This window comes from the organism of the source record quoted next, unplaced genomic scaffold (assembly GCF_019419815.1).
Source record: "Pyrus x bretschneideri cultivar Hongxiangsu unplaced genomic scaffold, Pyrus_bretschneideri_v1 Contig8, whole genome shotgun sequence".
Classification (NCBI taxonomy): Eukaryota; Viridiplantae; Streptophyta; class Magnoliopsida; order Rosales; family Rosaceae; genus Pyrus; species Pyrus x bretschneideri.
In genome coordinates this window covers 7059357-7075811 of record NW_025999820.1, presented here as the reverse complement: position 1 = coordinate 7075811, position 16455 = coordinate 7059357, and the positions used below count along the sequence as shown (strand labels likewise).

At 36.3% G+C, this 16455-nt stretch overlaps 2 protein-coding genes and 1 pseudogene across 5 annotated transcripts; all 3 read right to left on the bottom strand.

The window, feature by feature from the left end:
• Positions 1–2241: 2241 nt before the first annotated feature.
• On the bottom strand, positions 2242–6514 carry LOC125473067 (annotated as a pseudogene).
• Positions 6515–7316: 802 nt separating this feature from the next.
• LOC103947497 lies at positions 7317–10371 on the bottom strand. 2 transcript variants are annotated; one of them, XM_009358410.3, is made up of 3 exons: positions 9861–10357; positions 9528–9743; positions 7317–7595 (listed from the first exon to the last, which is right to left on the bottom strand). In XM_009358410.3, the coding sequence occupies exons 1-3, from the start codon at positions 10098–10100 to the stop codon at positions 7515–7517; spliced, it is 537 nt and encodes a 178-aa protein (XP_009356685.1). In that variant the 5' UTR covers positions 10101–10357; the 3' UTR covers positions 7317–7514. The 2 variants fall into 2 exon arrangements, with proteins under 2 accessions (XP_009356685.1, XP_048431166.1); XM_048575209.1 differs by lacking the exon at positions 7317–7595 and adding an exon at positions 8731–8961 and having other exon boundaries at positions 9861–10371.
• A 4815-nt stretch (positions 10372–15186) lies between these two features.
• On the bottom strand, positions 15187–16218 carry LOC103947494. Of its 3 annotated transcripts, XM_018647511.2 has the most exons (4): positions 15988–16218; positions 15814–15861; positions 15591–15653; positions 15187–15487 (listed from the first exon to the last, which is right to left on the bottom strand). In XM_018647511.2, the coding sequence occupies exons 1-4, from the start codon at positions 16075–16077 to the stop codon at positions 15350–15352; spliced, it is 339 nt and encodes a 112-aa protein (XP_018503027.2). In that variant the 5' UTR covers positions 16078–16218; the 3' UTR covers positions 15187–15349. The 3 variants fall into 3 exon arrangements, with proteins under 3 accessions (XP_018503027.2, XP_009356683.2, XP_009356681.2); XM_009358408.3 differs by lacking the exon at positions 15814–15861 and having other exon boundaries at positions 15919–16218; XM_009358406.3 differs by lacking the exon at positions 15814–15861.
• Between the last annotated feature and the right edge of the window lie 237 nt (positions 16219–16455).

The following is a 16455-nucleotide window of genomic DNA, read 5'->3' as shown; positions in this document are numbered from 1 at the left end:
TGTAGTTTGTTGTGTTTGTTTGTATGGGGGAGACAGAGGGGAGAGAGATTGAGATAGAGAGGATTTCGGCTCCGCATGAAACAGACGTCAGTGCTGAGGGAAATATCGGGGAGGTTACAGAAATGCCTATGTCATCTGATCAAATTACGGGATTGCCACAATGCTTCGTGACGAACGATTTGCGTTTCGTGTCGTAATTTCCACGCTGCTTTTGTTTGTTTTGTTTCTATCTATTTATCTACGACATGCTTTTTTAGCAGTTTTAATGTCGTAGTAAAAAACCATATTTTGTGGTTAACAAGGTGACATAATCTTTGAGTTTGAGCTTTTTAAATTTAATGTCGTGTAATATGATTTTGTATTTTCAGTTGATAAAAGTGTGACATGAGTCGTAGTAATATGAGCAAAATATGAATCATATCACACAATTGATATGGATATGAGTATGATAACGACATAAATTAAAAATTTGATAATAGATTTTGTCTATTATGTATCATTATTTTTGGACAACCGTAATAAGAAAATCTAATGCTTAGCCCCGAGTTAGAGAGTCATTTTTTTGTGACTTAGATAGATTCATGGTACATTATCTTATCGTTTAAAAACATATATTTACTAGATGTGGATGATGGAAAATATGGTAATGACAGAAAATCTGTTTTATGATAAGTTTCCATTTTACTTTCAATTTTCATGTTCAACCAATCTACTCATATGGAAGAAAATATTTCAAATTAGGCTTTACTCTCAATAATAGTTCATGGATATCATAGACTTATGATTATTGCATAAGATCTTCGGGCTTGTATGGATGTATTTTTAGAATGGTTGAAAGCATTTTTGGTAAAAATATTGTTGAAATTAATTCTTAGTTAAAACGCTAGTGAATCCTAGAAAAGTACTTAAATTATTTTTTGGAAGAAGCACGTAACTGATATTTCTTGTAGGAAGCACTTCAAGTGCTTTTGAAACCCAAAAATATTTTCCTCTAAAAGTTTTGTCAGTCATTTCAAAAACACTTCTAAACGAGCCCTTACTTTTTTATTTGTTTCTACTATTACCCTTAATTTTCAATTTGGGCCAATTCACTCATTCTCCATGTCTTACATTTTACCGCATTTTAACTTCCAACACGTGCATAACATGTGACCTTCTAGGGTTGTATTATGCAAATTTATCCTGAGCAAATCAAAGAGAGTCTACACAATTCAAGTTTCTACTTGCTCATTGGTTGAATCAGAATTATGGTTGGCAATGTCAATTCCAACCCTCATATAGAAGCTTCAGTTTTGCAAGTAAAGGATATAAGGCTGTTAAGGAAAGCTGTGGATTTTTTGGGACTGAAATCTAACACAAAAATAAAAGGAAATAGACTCTCTCTCTCTCTCTCTCTCTCTCTCTCTCTCTCTCTCTCTCTCTCTCCTTGTGAGAGACTTTCTCTCCTGGTGGCGCCGACCCTAACTTCGATTGGGGTTGGTTAGCCGTTCTCCCCTTCCTTTCGTTGTCTCATCTTTCTACCTTCGACTGCGTTTTCCCTTACTCTCTATTTCGTTTTGCCCTTTTCTTCTTATCCCACTAGCGTCCCTCATCCTTGTTCATCCATACTCCAATATGCAGTCATGCTTTATTGAGATGGTGTGTATAGCTTTGGTGCTTGCACAGGCTCGGGTGTTCCTAACATCACCACCTTATCTATGTTTGCCTTTTTTGACAATGTTACTCGTGGATTTTCACGAGCTTCTTTCTTCTGGTAGCTGAAATTCTTCTGGTTGCTTGATTTCTTCAATTGAGGATGCATACCAGATGGTGCTTGGAGTTAGATGTTATGATCGACAAGTCGGCGTGAGGTTGGAGGCGTGGAATTGGGTGAATCTTGAAATACTGTTGCAGCAGTGGCTGCTACTGAATTCTCGATTTTCTCTAGTTTTTTCTGGTTTGTGCCCACACTGTTGGTTGGGCTTTGCTTTGGTTTGCTTGGCTGGTTCATTTTGCATGTCTATGTACTTTTGTCCTTGGACCTTTGGTTGTATAGTTTGTAAGTTTGTTTGCTTCTTATGGTAATATATTTACCTAGCAATTTACCTTCCTCTCTGAATTGGCCCATGAATTCTGCCATTTGCCCCATTTGTTTCTTCAATTCTCCCATCTCATTTGCTTGGTTTTGATAGCCCTGCGACAAGGTAGTTACTAATTGAAGAACATTATCATTTTAAAAGCGTTCAAAAAAAAAATGGTAATATATTTACCTTTTTATTAAAAAAATTAAAAATAAAAAATCAAACACAAAAATCATGTTACAAAGCGGATGCAGATCGTAAATTACACACAATTCATGACTTAGTACAACAACACTAAAAGTCTACAACTATTAACAAATATTTAACCTCTTTTATACCCCAAAACAACTAACTAGTGTATGTATTTCTCACCCAAGTACAGAAGAATTGCGTCGATCAAGATAATGAAGCTACTTTGACATAAAAAAAATAAATAAATAAAAAAAAAAAAAAAAGAAGAAGAAGAGAAGGAAGCTACACCCGTGACTCGATGTAACGTTTAAGGTTCAAGGCTATATACAACAATCACGCCACTAGACATCCCCACTCTGTCTGGCATTTTCACTTCCACCACTACTTCTAAGCTTGGTATAATCAGTCTTTAAAATATTGGTATCAGTAGAAATATCGATATGTAAATTTGTGGAAATATCGATAGATATAGCAAATATCGATATCGGTTGCTTTCAATGGAAACTATGAACATTTAAAATGAAATTTTAGGGATTATAAAATGAAACTTAGGGATTGTCAAATATTTGTTTGGATGAAATATAAAAGTTTTTCCGATATTTAACAGATGTCTTAGAAATATTGACAATATTTGTCGATTTTAACCTAAACTTAAGAGTTTTATTCAATATGAGATGAAGTTTAGACTTCACCCCCCATTTTCAAATCTTTCTCTGATTTTTTGGATATTCCTATGAAAATATCGATCGCATCGAAAAAATTTAAACATTGGGTATATCCAGGTGCCAACTTCGGCGGCACCATATGCATAACATGAAGAAGATGGGCGCCGAAATTGCCTAGTAACTGAACATGCACCCGAAGTTGGGTTTCCCGTACAATGCGAGGTGGCGTTTGAGTACTACTAAGATCCTTTGAGTGCATTTGTTGTACCGGATTATTTCGGACTGAACTAGCTTTAGGGACTAACCTGGACTGGCTTAGACTAGATTAAGCTGGACTAACTTAGTGAAACGTTTGGTACAGTGTCGAACTAGAAAGCTAGATAATAACAAATTCTAATATTATATTATTTAATTCATATTTATTAATATTTTATATTATTTAATACATATTTAGTAATATTTAGAAACCTCCCATCTCTATTCCCAATTCTTTTCCGCTAATCCCCCATTTTCTTCCTTATTTTGCTCTGTACCTCTCCCTCTGTTTCTTCCAAATTTTTATTCGTCCATCTCCCTCTTCATCTCCATCTTTTTCTTCGTATTTCTCTCCATTCATCTTCCTTTTTTCTTCCTAATTTTTCTAGGACACAATTGGCGAATCAGAACCCAAATTAGAGTCTAAGTCATCTGGGTATTCATGGGTCTGCTTCTCCAGCATCAATAGCGAAGGTCTGCGATCAGGGAGTTTGGACTAGGTGCAGTGTGATTAGAGTGACTGTTGTGCGTTTCAGATGCACAACAATTTTTGTTAAAAAAAAAAAAATGGCTTTCTTGTTTAGAATTTTGGATTTTGATCTGGTTTTGAAAGTGGAAATATTGCAAAATTTTTTGCCTATTTTGCTTCGAATTTTGTAGGATCTGGATTTGGAAATGGTAGATGAAAGGGGCGAAGCGGGGCATAGTTTATATATGGGACCTGGGTTTCGAATCTTGCGAGGGACAAGTAGATGGGAGGGGCGAAGTGAGGAGGGACGAAGCAAGGATGAGTTGGCTTAGCAGTCCGGCCAATTTGGGGGTTTCGCTAAGACCCTTTAGTGAAGTGCTTAGTCCCGTTTAGTCGGGACCAGTCTCATTAAATCTTGTCCTGGTTTGTATCAAACACAGGACTAGACTACCACTTAGTCCAGTTCAATCTAGTGAATGCTAGTGAGTGCAAACAAACGCACCCTTTGAGTCCTTATTCATCTTCAGTTCCAACTATTGGTTAGGCTACTGGTTAGGTTGTGGCTCATTGATGTCCATTCCTTCCATGCCATTCTGATACTCCTTATTAGAAAAGTATTTCTCATTGATTAAAAACTGATTACATTGGGGTATTTATACACAAAAGTTAATAAAGATTAGTTACCAACTAATGTAACTAATTAATCTTAATCTATGATTAGTTAAAAAACAGTTATAGCAAACAAACTTCTTTACTAAGTAATTGCTGATTGTGTTGGTGACTTAGAGTCTAGCTGGCACTGTTGACTTGACTGAGGATGATGAGTGTCTTTACTCCTTTCTTACTGCCTTTAGACCAGAAGTCCTGTAAGGAACCTGGGGTTGCCAGAAAGTAGTTGAATGATTCAACACACCTTGAGAGTTACCTTAACGCTCATACTCATCTTTACATATGGGTGGATTCAACATACCTTCAGGTGTACAAGTAGATAGATTATGAGTTTTGTCTTCCATCTGAACTTTTAAAGTGTTTTTGTATAAATATTGAGGTGTTTTTTCTTATTTACCAACCTCATCAATATATGACTAAAAAACAATGATATTTTCGAGTCTTTAGGGATATTTATAAGTAATAAATGGGCACGAAATTAAACCTTTTGATGACACGTCATATGATTTGCAAATTTAGTCTAAAAATTTAGTCTACGCATTACCCTTTATTGAAGATTAGACTTGAATTGGAACAAATGTTTAAAAATAGCAACCCACATAGTTACTAACTAGTAATTAAAAATAAATTAACAACCAAACAAAAATTCGTAAAAAAAAAAAAAAATAAACATGCACATAGGATTTTGAACTTATGACCCTTCGTTAATTTTAAGTACAAAAACCAATGCTTCTAATTACTTAGTTAAATTTTATAAATTTATACTGTTATGAAAAGAAATTTGTAAAAATTTAAATTTAAATGAGCACACATGGTGTTTGAACCCAAGACCTCCTCATTAATTTCAAACAACAAAATTACCAGTTCTAGTTAAATTTATATGTTATTAAACCAAATTTTATAAATTTATAATCTTATAACAACGTATATAAATATGCACACTAATAATTTTGGTGCTCCTAATTTTTTTGGGCTCCGGATGGTCGTCCTGCTTGCACTGGGCCTGGGCCGGCCCTGGTTGGAGCCTTCAAGTCTAAGCCATTATTTGGTTTGTCAGGTTTTTTCTCTCTCTCTCTCTCTCTCTCTCTCTCTCTCTCTCTCCAAATAAAGTGGTATATCAACAAAATCAACTTTAGAGGCCAAAGAATGAGCTGAAGTGATTACAGTGGTAGGGAATGCTCGGCATGAGCGTAATTAGATAGGAGCAAGTCATCCCAGTTCTCCAAGAGATCTTCGTGGACTTTTCGGAGAGAGACTTCAGTAAGACTAGTCACCTTACAAATCTCTGCCTGAGTTTTTCTCGTCTTCAAGTTGGCAGGCTATATAAATTGCAGCTACGAAGATGCTAATGGGGAGGCTTCTACACGTGCAGAAGCATTTGTTGATGACAATGTGAGTTGCCAGTTTCCACAATAAAGTATGTGAATCATGGTCAGACTTGATAAGGATAACAACTCATTTCAAGTAACGTAGATGAAGAAAGTTGAGATCAAACTATAAAACGAAGTGACTATATGAGGAGTAGTCCAACTTCTTATAAGCCCATGCAAGGTGTCTTATGCCATTAATGTGAACTCATTCTTAACATGTCCCATCACGTGTAGCGAATTTTCAAGCTTAATACTTAGACAACATAACTCGGGTGACGTAGATCACGTATGGCCGTTGGGCTTCACCCGTGGGACAACCTGCTCTGATATCATGAAAAAAGTTGAGATTCCATCATAAAACTAATTGGCTATATAAAGAGTAGTCCAACCTCTTATAAGCCTATACAAGGTTCATTTTCCCATCAATATGAACTCGTTCTCAAGAGTAGATTCAATGAGCAGTCCAAGTAGCAAATACAACATCGAAACGAATGGTGCCTGAGCAGATTTATTGAGATGGTGGAGAGTGCAAAGCCGCAGCGAATTGACCGATAAGGAATTGCTGTTGACGGGCTGACTAAGCTGCAGTGCTTCTTCAAGCATCTTAATGTTCTTACCGATTTCCTTTTGGGCACATCGGCTGCAATCGAGATTTCCTACAATACAAAAATCAAATTCCAAGTCACCACAAAACTCGAAAACCCATCATCAAAATCCAGACTTTCAATTAGAAATCAACTCCAAATGCGTACAATTACAAACCCAATTAGCACTAACAAGTGTAATTACCTAGAGGGTTATGGGCTCTTGGGCCTATCTGATAGCCTAGACCATAGCAGTCCCTGAATCTGAGAGCTTAAACACGTGGTCCGATATGCATGCATAACCTTTTGTTTTGATGATTTGAAAGACGTATGAAACAATAAAAACATATTCATTTATTTTCAAAGTGCTTATATTCAATTTAAGGATAAATTTTTCGGTAACATAATTCAGTACACGAAGTATTATAATACAAGTAGTTAAATTTTAATTTTAAGCATCTAACTACTTATATTATGATATTTGATATACTGAATCGTATCCCAACACCTAAAAAAAATCTCTTCAATTTAAGGGTGACAATTGTTTCGTGATTACCGACCAAATAATATTTTTGTTTTGATGGATAGCGTAGTCTGCGTAGACATTTGGTAAGATTTTGTCGATGGGTCCATATTTGATATCGGCAAGATTCACCTTCAAAGTGTCAAACTTTGGGCCCCACTGTAATTCAATCAATTTTGTCAAAGCAACATCTTAGGGAAAGCCAGAAAGGGACCATCTCCAGATCCTTCCACCAAATCCACATAATTCATCAATTCAAGTTTTTAAAATTTAATTTAACGACTAGAAACAGAAAATCTCTTTAAAAATTATAATAATTTTAACTGTTGAATCAAATTTTAAAAGTCCAAATTTGTGGATTATGTAGATTTGATGGAAGGGATCAAAGAGGATCCATTTTTACATCTCGGAGGAGTGAGAACATTTATAAGTTTACACGAACTACGTTTCCGAATTTCTTTCACTTGAAAAATTAAATTTATAAAAGATATATTAAAAAAAAAAAAAAAAAAACCAAAAACAAAATTCCTGCACGTTTGAACTCATCTACTCCAAAACTGGAACGTTTAAGAACCCAATCAACTACATAGTTTAGCCCTATGAAAAACATATCAAGAACCGAGTGTGACGTGCGCATCACTACCGGTCACCAGACTGTGGGCAGCACACAGTTGCAATTGCAGGATAATGCAGACTTGGACGATGGTCCTCAACACATATCCAGACATCATCGACCACTGCCCGTAGAAGTCACCAGTTCTCTACCCTTCTCTGCTTGCTTCAAAGTCTTGCTAAATTCTCGTGCGCTCTGATAGAGAAGGACGGAACTTGTTAAAACTTACCATGCATAAACAAATTTCCATGCTAAGATATAGGCATCTGTGAAATTATTTGCAAATATTAAGGAACCAAATAGTAAGGCTTGGTTTAATCATCAGGGCACATACAAGCAAGTGATTACTTTAGTCAAGATCAAGATGTTCATGCCAAGAAACTAAACGAGTAGGTTTCATGCATAGGTCGAACTTCTGAATTAATTATTCCCATCAACCACACGACCACGTTATCTTAAGAGAACATGTGCCATTGTGGTGATTGTGTAGGGCATGACACAGGCATACAAATACAACTGACATTGTCCTCAGATAAACAATATGGTTAGCTGTCGAGATCAGTCGAAATTAAATGTGTGGACAGCTATCTAATCCTTATTATGCTTTAAATTTTAGTATTTACATAATAGAACACCATCTGCTCAGCTAGTATAAAACATCAATTTAACATTCCAGGCCTAATTTGTCACTTAGAAAGCTAATTGACTACACATGTTGTGTCATGCTTAACAAATTCTTCCATTCAGAGGAAATCCTCTGCGTTTTTAGCATAATTCTTATCAAAGGCCCATGGAGAAAACCTTATGTTCTAGTTAATTATGGGTATTACATGGTACAAAACGTAAAAGACAAAATGGGAACACCAAAAGAAGGCTGGCACAAATAATTTACCCAACGAGAAAACTGAATTCAGTAATCTGACATGTCAATCGCATATTTTTCTGCAAGAACGAAAATCACACAGATTTTTGTTACGGAACATGCTCATCCAGACGCATCAGAACATGCATGAACTGGAAGGGAGTGAATCTCACAGTTCCTACAGCCAAGGAAAGCAAGGATGTAGAGAAGTTGATTTAAGAAGGTAATCACCAGCCTCTCACCCTTTCCAGCTCTAAATAATTCCCACAGCCTCTCAGCTTCACTTGCAGAGTGGATGAAGTTAATCCTCATACAAAGGGTGAACATTCTTGGCAAGTAGCTTCTGCCTTTGGTCTTCTGACAATCTTGGGTGGCAGCTAAGTCAGCTAAGGAAACTAATGATGTACAGATGTAGATCCAACTAAATCGGCTAAAATACTAATCTAGGGTCGCAACTAGGTCGGCTAAAATACTAATGATGCACAAATGGATCCACCTAAACTCTGGTTGCTCTCGGTTTGCAGCTAACTTGCAAAATGAATTCAGTTAAGTTTCATACAAAGGGTGAAAGGTAATTCTTAGTAGTCAGCTAAATGAAACCTAATTCTTGTTAACCACACAGCAACCCAAATTCTGAAGGCAAAATGGTTATTGAAATTCCACAGCCAATGTGGCTAGAAGTCCTGCTTGTCACTCATCCTGCCCAAAATTTCAGCACCTAATCAATTGAAAGCTGAACAATGACAGATTTGGGTTGAATTCGGACATTGGCCAGGGCGATCTCAATCAACCCAGTTTTCAAGTGCTCCTATAGAGATTAACCTAGTAACCAAAAACAATTGACAACAGACCAAGATAAAAACTGATTATGCAGCATAAAGTTATCACCCGAGTTAAATTGATTATAATGTCAATCGCAAGCAGTAACGCTCATAACATCGGAGCATCCAAATCTAAATTCCTACTTAGCCCCAGCCGATCTTCATAACAATGAAAGCAAAGAAATTTTGAATTAGTTCTGCTCTATTGCTTTCTTGGTAACCAATAATCAATAATCATAAACAGGTTAACTAATGGAACACTCTTGCTAATTGACGTCCTAACAGTAGTACCCAACTCCCTAAGTTACTAACCCATTTCACTAATTAAAAGAGCAATGCAATCTACAGATAATGAGCAACGTAGCATGATTAACACAGAGCAAATGAACCCTATACAAGTCCTTAAGTAATCAAACAAAACAACACAAAGGATAGGGCACTCACTGCAGATTGGAACGGAGGCGGATCAAGATCCACAGAGCGAACGGACATCTTAGCGATCTCGGTTATGGCTTCCTCTCGAACACCAGGGACGTCACTGGTCAACTCCTCATAGGCAGCCTCAAATGCCTCCTGCCAGAACCTCGGTAATCTGATCCGACGGCTATTAGTGTACACATCCCACATGTGCTCCACCACCTTCTCCCTCTCCTCCATTTCCTACACCACCACCAAAAAGGAAAAAAAAAAAAAAAAAAAATCCAAAATCCCCATTAACCGATCAAATCAGAGATCCAACCAAATCGACCCACAAAAACAAAACGAGGAAACTCATACAAGAACGTCGAGATCGTCGTGAATGGGCGAGTCGAAGTCGTCAGAGAGACGGTTGAGGTTGCCGGCCGACCACCGGAGCGTGACGGTGCCGGTGAACATGGACCAAAACGCGAGCAACAAAATCGCGGCCAAAGCCCAGAACTTGTACCTGCCTTTGCCGAGTATTAGACCCGAATCCGAGCTCTCCTTCTTCCCGCTGCTGGCCGCCGTCGTTGTTGGAAGGCCGTCGTCATCCTTCATTGCGGATTAACCCCCACAAAGATTGAGTTCAATTCAAATTCAAACACCCAAAAATCTTGATTATTTTGTGGTTTTATTCTTTCTATATTTGGAAATTGGACGTGAATCTTGTGCTTGCTGTGCACATTGTGAGCGTGGAGGATCCAATCGAAGGAGTGTTTGCTTTCCTGGTTGGATTTGCTGTTTCAGGGAAGCAAGGTGTGGAGCTTTTTTTTAAAAAAAAAAAAACAATGAAAGACATGCGGGCCACCACATTTTATAAATTTCGATGGATTTGACATTTAATTGGGTTTGATTTTGATGGGCTGTGGCGGGGGAATTGTGGCCGCTGGATCTCGATTTTGTGCAAAAACTACGAAGTGAGATACTTCAAGGCGAAATCGAATTAATGATTTCATATCGTATTCGGCAGATAATTTTTGTGATAAAAAATTTAAAATATAAACTCTCATGTTAAAAATAATTTAGCAAATTAATTCAAAAGTGAGATTTCCTTTAACTCTCCAATAAATGTAAGATAAAAATGTCAACCTTCTTTAGATCTACTCCAACCTTTGAAATAAAACTTAAATTTTGGGTTCTAAACATACTCCTTGGGGCAAATTTAACCTGAGGATTCCCTTTAAGTTAGTAAGGCTAACTCACCATATATGTGTATTTTTTTTAAGTTTTATATTTATAAATTCATTGAACTCAATGGTTAAGATCTAATATGATCAAATCCAACGGTAAAAAAAAACATATATATATATAACGGTCCACATTTAAACCCAACGGTAAAGCAATTATAATTTTTTTTATGTGTTTCATATTCTTTCATAGTTTTCCACGAGTTTCATGGTATCGGTTTAATGATTTTTCAATATTTATCGGAATCTAAATATTTTTAGATTAAAATGTTATAAAATCAAATTAGGATAGTCTACATAGTTTTTATTTTATTTTTTTTAAAAAAGTTACTTTAAGAAAAAATATATCTAAATTCATTGTTTAATAATCTCAAGCTAAAACTTTAAGCCAAAAGGGTTGGAGGAGAAAAACCGTTATGAGTTAAAAAATTTAGGTTTTTTTTTTTTTTTTTTTTTTTTGTTTTTTGGAAAAAGTTTGACCGTAGCAAAACTACAGCCAAAACTCCATTAAACAACAAGCCCAAAATTACAAGCAAACCAAAGGTCCAACTTACAAATATACACAACCAAAAAAGGGCCGAAACCAACATCAAAACAGAAAGAGGCCTTAGAATAGTGAAGCCCAAAAAAACACACAACAGCCAACTGAGAAGCTTCTACAGAAATCGCCTCCACTGACAAAGATCCAAGCCAGCCTTTGGAAACATCATCCACCACCGAGTAACGCCGCCTCAGACACCACCGCCAATCCCGAACAGCAACCAGATCATAGCCATTAACAGGAGTAGTTGGCACCAAAGAGGGATTAGCCAACTACCAGTAAGAAGCTTGTGGAAACCCATAAGCAACACTACCGAAAACGGCAAACAACAAGGAGAACGTGGTGGTGTGGGAAACACCCGAGCTAGGAAAAACACCTAGCTCTACACACGAACTCAAAAGGAACTATGGCTGAAGATTGGACTAAGGAAGAGATAGAGAGATGTATACCGACGGGAGATGAAGAACAAGACAGGCCGGAGGGGAAAAAGGGAGAAGCATATGGAGAAGTGAAAAGAAAGAAGAAGAATATGGCTGAAGATCGGACTGAGGAAGAGATAGGGAGAGGTATACCGACGGGAGATGAAAAACAAGACAGGCCGGAAGGGAAAAATGGGAGAAGCATCTGGAGAAGTGAAAAGGTATACCGACAGGAGATGAAGAACAAGACAAGCTGAAGGGGAAAAAAGGGAGAAGCAGAAAAGAGGAGAAAACAGAAGAAGAAAGCATCTGGAGAAGTGAAAAGAAAAGAAGAATAAGAAGAAGAGAAGAAAGAAGACATGGTAGAGAAAGGGAAAAGAGGAGAAAACAAAAGAAGAAAACATCTGGAGAAGTGAAAAGAAAAGAAGAAGAAGAAGAAGAAGAAGAAGAAGAGAAGAAAGAGGACACGACAAAGAAAGGGAAAAGAGGAGAAAACAGAAGAAGAGGACATGGCAGAGAAAGGGAAAAGAGGAGAAAACAGAAGAAGAAAGCATTTGGAGAGGTGAAAAGAAAAGAAGAAGAGAAGAAAGAGGACATGGTAGAGAAAGGGAAAAGAGGAGAAAACAGAAGAAGAAAGCATCTGAAGAAGAAGAAGAAGAAGAAGAAGAAGAAGAAGAAGAGAAGAAAGAGGACACAGCAGAGAAAGGGAAAAGAGGAGAAAACAGAAGAGGAAAGGGAAAGGGGGCAACCGACTCCAGCCAAAGCCAGAGTCGACGCCTGAGAAGGGACAAAGATGAAGGTCCTCACCAAAATTGGTGGGGGGGGGGGGAAGAAACTCTCACAGAAGGAGAGATAAAAAAAAATTAAAAAAAAAAAGTTTAGGTTTTAACCAAAGGGTTGGAGATGGTTTTAACATGCTTTACATATCTTTCTCAAAGTCATCTTTCTCTCTTCTCAAATTTACCGTTAACAAACCGGTATTCAAGGTCAATCCAATATCTTTTCTCCCCACCGTCCACCCTTCTCTCACACTCTCATGGCCGATTCCTCAGTTAGGTTGTTTGCAATCTCTTATTCCATTTCACATGGCGACCTTTTTGGCAAATCCAAAAGTTTGATTTCTATGATGATTTGTATTTATTACCTAGCTAGGTCTCAACAAGCCTCGATAAGAGATTGAAGAAGTTGGAAGATAGATGTCAGGTCAGTGGATCGATCTCATTACCTCTACTGTTGGCAAGTCCCTTCATCATCCATTGAAGTAACCATTTTAAACAATTTTGTATAGCGCAATAGCTGCAAGAATGAGGCTGGAAATAATTTCTATAATTATTTATATTCCTCTTCAAAAAAAAAAAAAAAAAAAAAAAAAAAGGTTGAAGAGAGAGGAGATGAGAAGGTGAAGCTACAATTAGAGCGTGAGGAAAGACCAAGAGAGAAGAAGGTAACTGGAAGAAAAGCTGGTGCTGGACAATTTTATCTCCGCACCTATAATGGAGTTAATGAAAATTTCGCTTTTGGGATAAATTTGCAAACGGTTTTTACCATGAGGGTTTGAATTCTAATTTTTTTTTAACACGGTGGACGTTATCTTTCAAATATTCTATCACGACATGGAATATTAATTTGATTTGGCCTTACTTGAAATGAAAATTTTAATAGGTATAGACATGGAAAATTCATACATCGACCAAGTAAAAGAGGAATTGAAATGGAATCAAAGCCTCCATTAAGATGTACCTAGCCTCAATTCGTAAAGCAAATGACAAGTCTCATGCATGTGGCGAGATAGTTTGACCTACACTCATTATTCAATACTTAATCATCTTTGTTTTGATCGTTCCTGATTTCAATTCTTCCCCAATTCTTGAATTTTTTCGTTTGCTCTAACTTTATTTATATTGTCGATGTTTTGCTCGTTCCTCGGTTCAATCCTTCCCCAAGACGCCTTCTAGAATTTTCTCGTTTGCTCTAGCTTTATTTATTTTGTCAATTTGAATGACTGATGCGATTTGCCCATTTATTTTTTACAAATTTTGTTAGATAACAACTCTTAGTCGCTATTATGCACAATTTGATCATTAAAGATTGACTCTTTCCCATATCCTCTTTATACTACAAGTTCTTCATAGCTAGATATGGGTGGATTTAATGGCGACGTGACTTCTATGTGTGGTGATAGTTATTATTTAGCGTTACAGATTCAGTTAGGAATTTGAGCTATATGGATTCGGATATGAGTAATGCATTTTTGATGTCACGAGTTTTTTTGTTATTCATACTTCAGAGTTTTTGTTTTCACAACTATGTTAGAAACTTAGAATTCTTGTCTTAAACACCTTTTTTTTTTTATTTTTTTTATTTTTTTATCACGGGAGTTCGATTTGGTTCGACGTTTTAAAATTAAACTTACGATTCGAGTGTGTTTTTGGATTTGGAACAAGGATGGCGCTGCAATGCATTCGCCCAATTCAACTTTGAGTTGCTTTCCTTTCGGCGATTGCAAGCATTGCAGGTGCGGTGCACTACTTTTAGAGATTAAGGTCTACTTTTGAAGATTAAAGTTTCCTTTTGGTGCTTTTTTATTTTTGCTAGGCCTAAATTTGTTTGGACAGCTCGAATGAAGAAATTTTTAATTGTAAAGAGAATATAAGTAATACATCACATGTTTTAATAGAAGTGGAAAATTTGATTTTTTAAGTTATTAACATTTTAGCATATATATTCCACTATTTGTATAGTAACACGTGATGAACTACCCTATGTACAAGTCACACTGAAATTTTTTTTGCTCTAATGGTATTAAGTTGTAGCTCACTTATTGCTTTAGTAGTTTGCTGTACTTCTATCTTAAGTTTTGTACCGTTTATCTTTTTTAATGAAAATTCTCCTTTCGACAAAAACATATAAAAATAATAAAAAAAAAATTAACGAAAAATCTAAATATTTTTTAATTTAATGAAAAAAAAAACAAATAAATGTATACTAAATGATATCAGAAAGAAAGATAAAAATGTAATTTTTCATTAAAAATGAAGAATACTAAAAATATTTCGTTAAAACTTTTAATAAAAAATCCCTAAAATCCAAAACGAAGAGGACATATCACGTGCACCTATTAAGATAGTGACGTCCCATGTTTTAAAATATATCCAACATTAAAACCTGATCGAGTTTTTATTTATTTATTTTTAATTTAATGTAATTTAATTTTATTATTATTATAAAAATAAGGACAATTGATGACAAACTATGGTTACCACTATTTTTCAGAGATCGTGAAGACTCACATAGGTATTTCAATATTTCATGACCATAAATATGACTTCTATACCAACAGCAGATTTCAAACTTGAGATCTTCAATTTTTAATTTTAAAAAGAATCTTGTAATACTACTAACTCGTGGTTAAAACCTGAGCAGGTTAAATACAACTAAAACTGATTGACTAAATCTATCAAGAAAAAACCATTCCATAGAATATCTCGCCCCAGTGCTTTAGGAAAACAATCAATTCAAAACTTTCTCGGAATCGTATGAAGAACAAGTCACACAAAAAACCGACTGAACGAAAAAGAAAAACAAAAAAAATCCATATCCTGTACAAAATTTTACATCCAAAACACCTGCAGTAATTAAATTATAAGAGTGAACCGGCAGCTAAAAAGGAGCTGAGACAACATCCTGGGGTCCTCGTGGTCTTATGAAATAATCATCCGAGTACTCGGGTTCCTCAACTGAATCTATCATCGTTTCATCACCATTTTGCTTGATTGAACTAGCTACTGGTTCCAAACCCTGCAAATTAATAATTAATTTAGTTGATTTAAATCTTGGTTTCTAATATTGTTAGATATTCATCGAGAAAAGTTATTAAAATGGTTCTTCAACCACAACGTACCTCTGTGAAAATGCTCATTGCTTCTTCTATATTCTTTGTATTCACCACATACTTGGCTGCCTCCTGCAAGATATCACCATAGTTAAAAATTAAAAACCCATAAAAAATAGATAAAATGGAAAACAAATTCAAACTCATGATTCCAGCTGTAGCAGAAAGGATAAGAAAATGATCATGCATGCATTCGTCATATAAAGGAAGAAGAAAATGATCATGTACTCGCCATATATATAGAACCTCTTGTATATCTTACTCTCTGCATGCCTTTTACCTAATACAAAGAACTTATACGGTAAATAATAAATCATTCCCTTTTTGCTACTGCTACCTGAAATGAGATATCCTTGCTAAGGAGCATATGCATTTCCCAAAAACCCAGAAAAGATTAGAACGGTACCCTTGCAAATTTAATTTGGTCTATCCGCAACGTTCTTGGCTCGGTTTCTATCGATGATTTCCTATCCATCCGGGTTGGAGCAGCTTCCATTTTCTGAAGAGGGAGAGACAGACGGGAAGATATAGAGAGAGCAGAAAGATTTAGAGAGAGAAAGCAGAAAATTTCTTTTGCTTTTTGGGAGCTGAAAGACAGAAACAGATTAAAGCGCGTAACGAAATGATATCTGATGAAGAAAATGAAATATTGTGGAGGGATTGTGTTTATATATACTTGGTGGTAGGTCGTGACTCATTGACTGGTTATCTCACAAGCCAATGCATGGGGAGACCAAGATCACCACGTAACTAACGTGGCCGGTAACCACCACAGAAATTCGAGTGCGTGGCATTCAGGCGACGGGGATGCCCCACGTGGCGGCTGATGGTTGACTCGTCCTTGTGTAGAAACTGTGGGTTTGCCGTGATTCCG

Excerpts from the sequence above, each read along its gene's own strand:
- LOC103947497 (XM_009358410.3), bottom strand. The coding sequence starts at position 10,100 with ATGAAGGATGACGACGGCCTTCCAACAACGACGGCGGCCAGCAGCGGG. Across the intron at positions 9,744-9,860 it reads ACGACGATCTCGACGTTCTT|GAAATGGAGGAGAGGGAGAA; the intron begins GTATGAGTTTCC and ends GTGGTGGTGTAG. Across the intron at positions 7,596-9,527 it reads CGCCTCCGTTCCAATCTGCA|AGCGCACGAGAATTTAGCAA; the intron begins GTGAGTGCCCTA and ends CTTCTCTATCAG.
- LOC103947494 (XM_018647511.2), bottom strand. The coding sequence starts at position 16,077 with ATGGAAGCTGCTCCAACCCGGATGGATAGGAAATCATCGATAGAAACC. Across the intron at positions 15,654-15,813 it reads CAAGAGGTTCTATATATATG|GAGGCAGCCAAGTATGTGGT; the intron begins GCGAGTACATGA and ends GATATCTTGCAG. Across the intron at positions 15,488-15,590 it reads CAATGAGCATTTTCACAGAG|GGTTTGGAACCAGTAGCTAG; the intron begins GTACGTTGTGGT and ends ATTAATTTGCAG.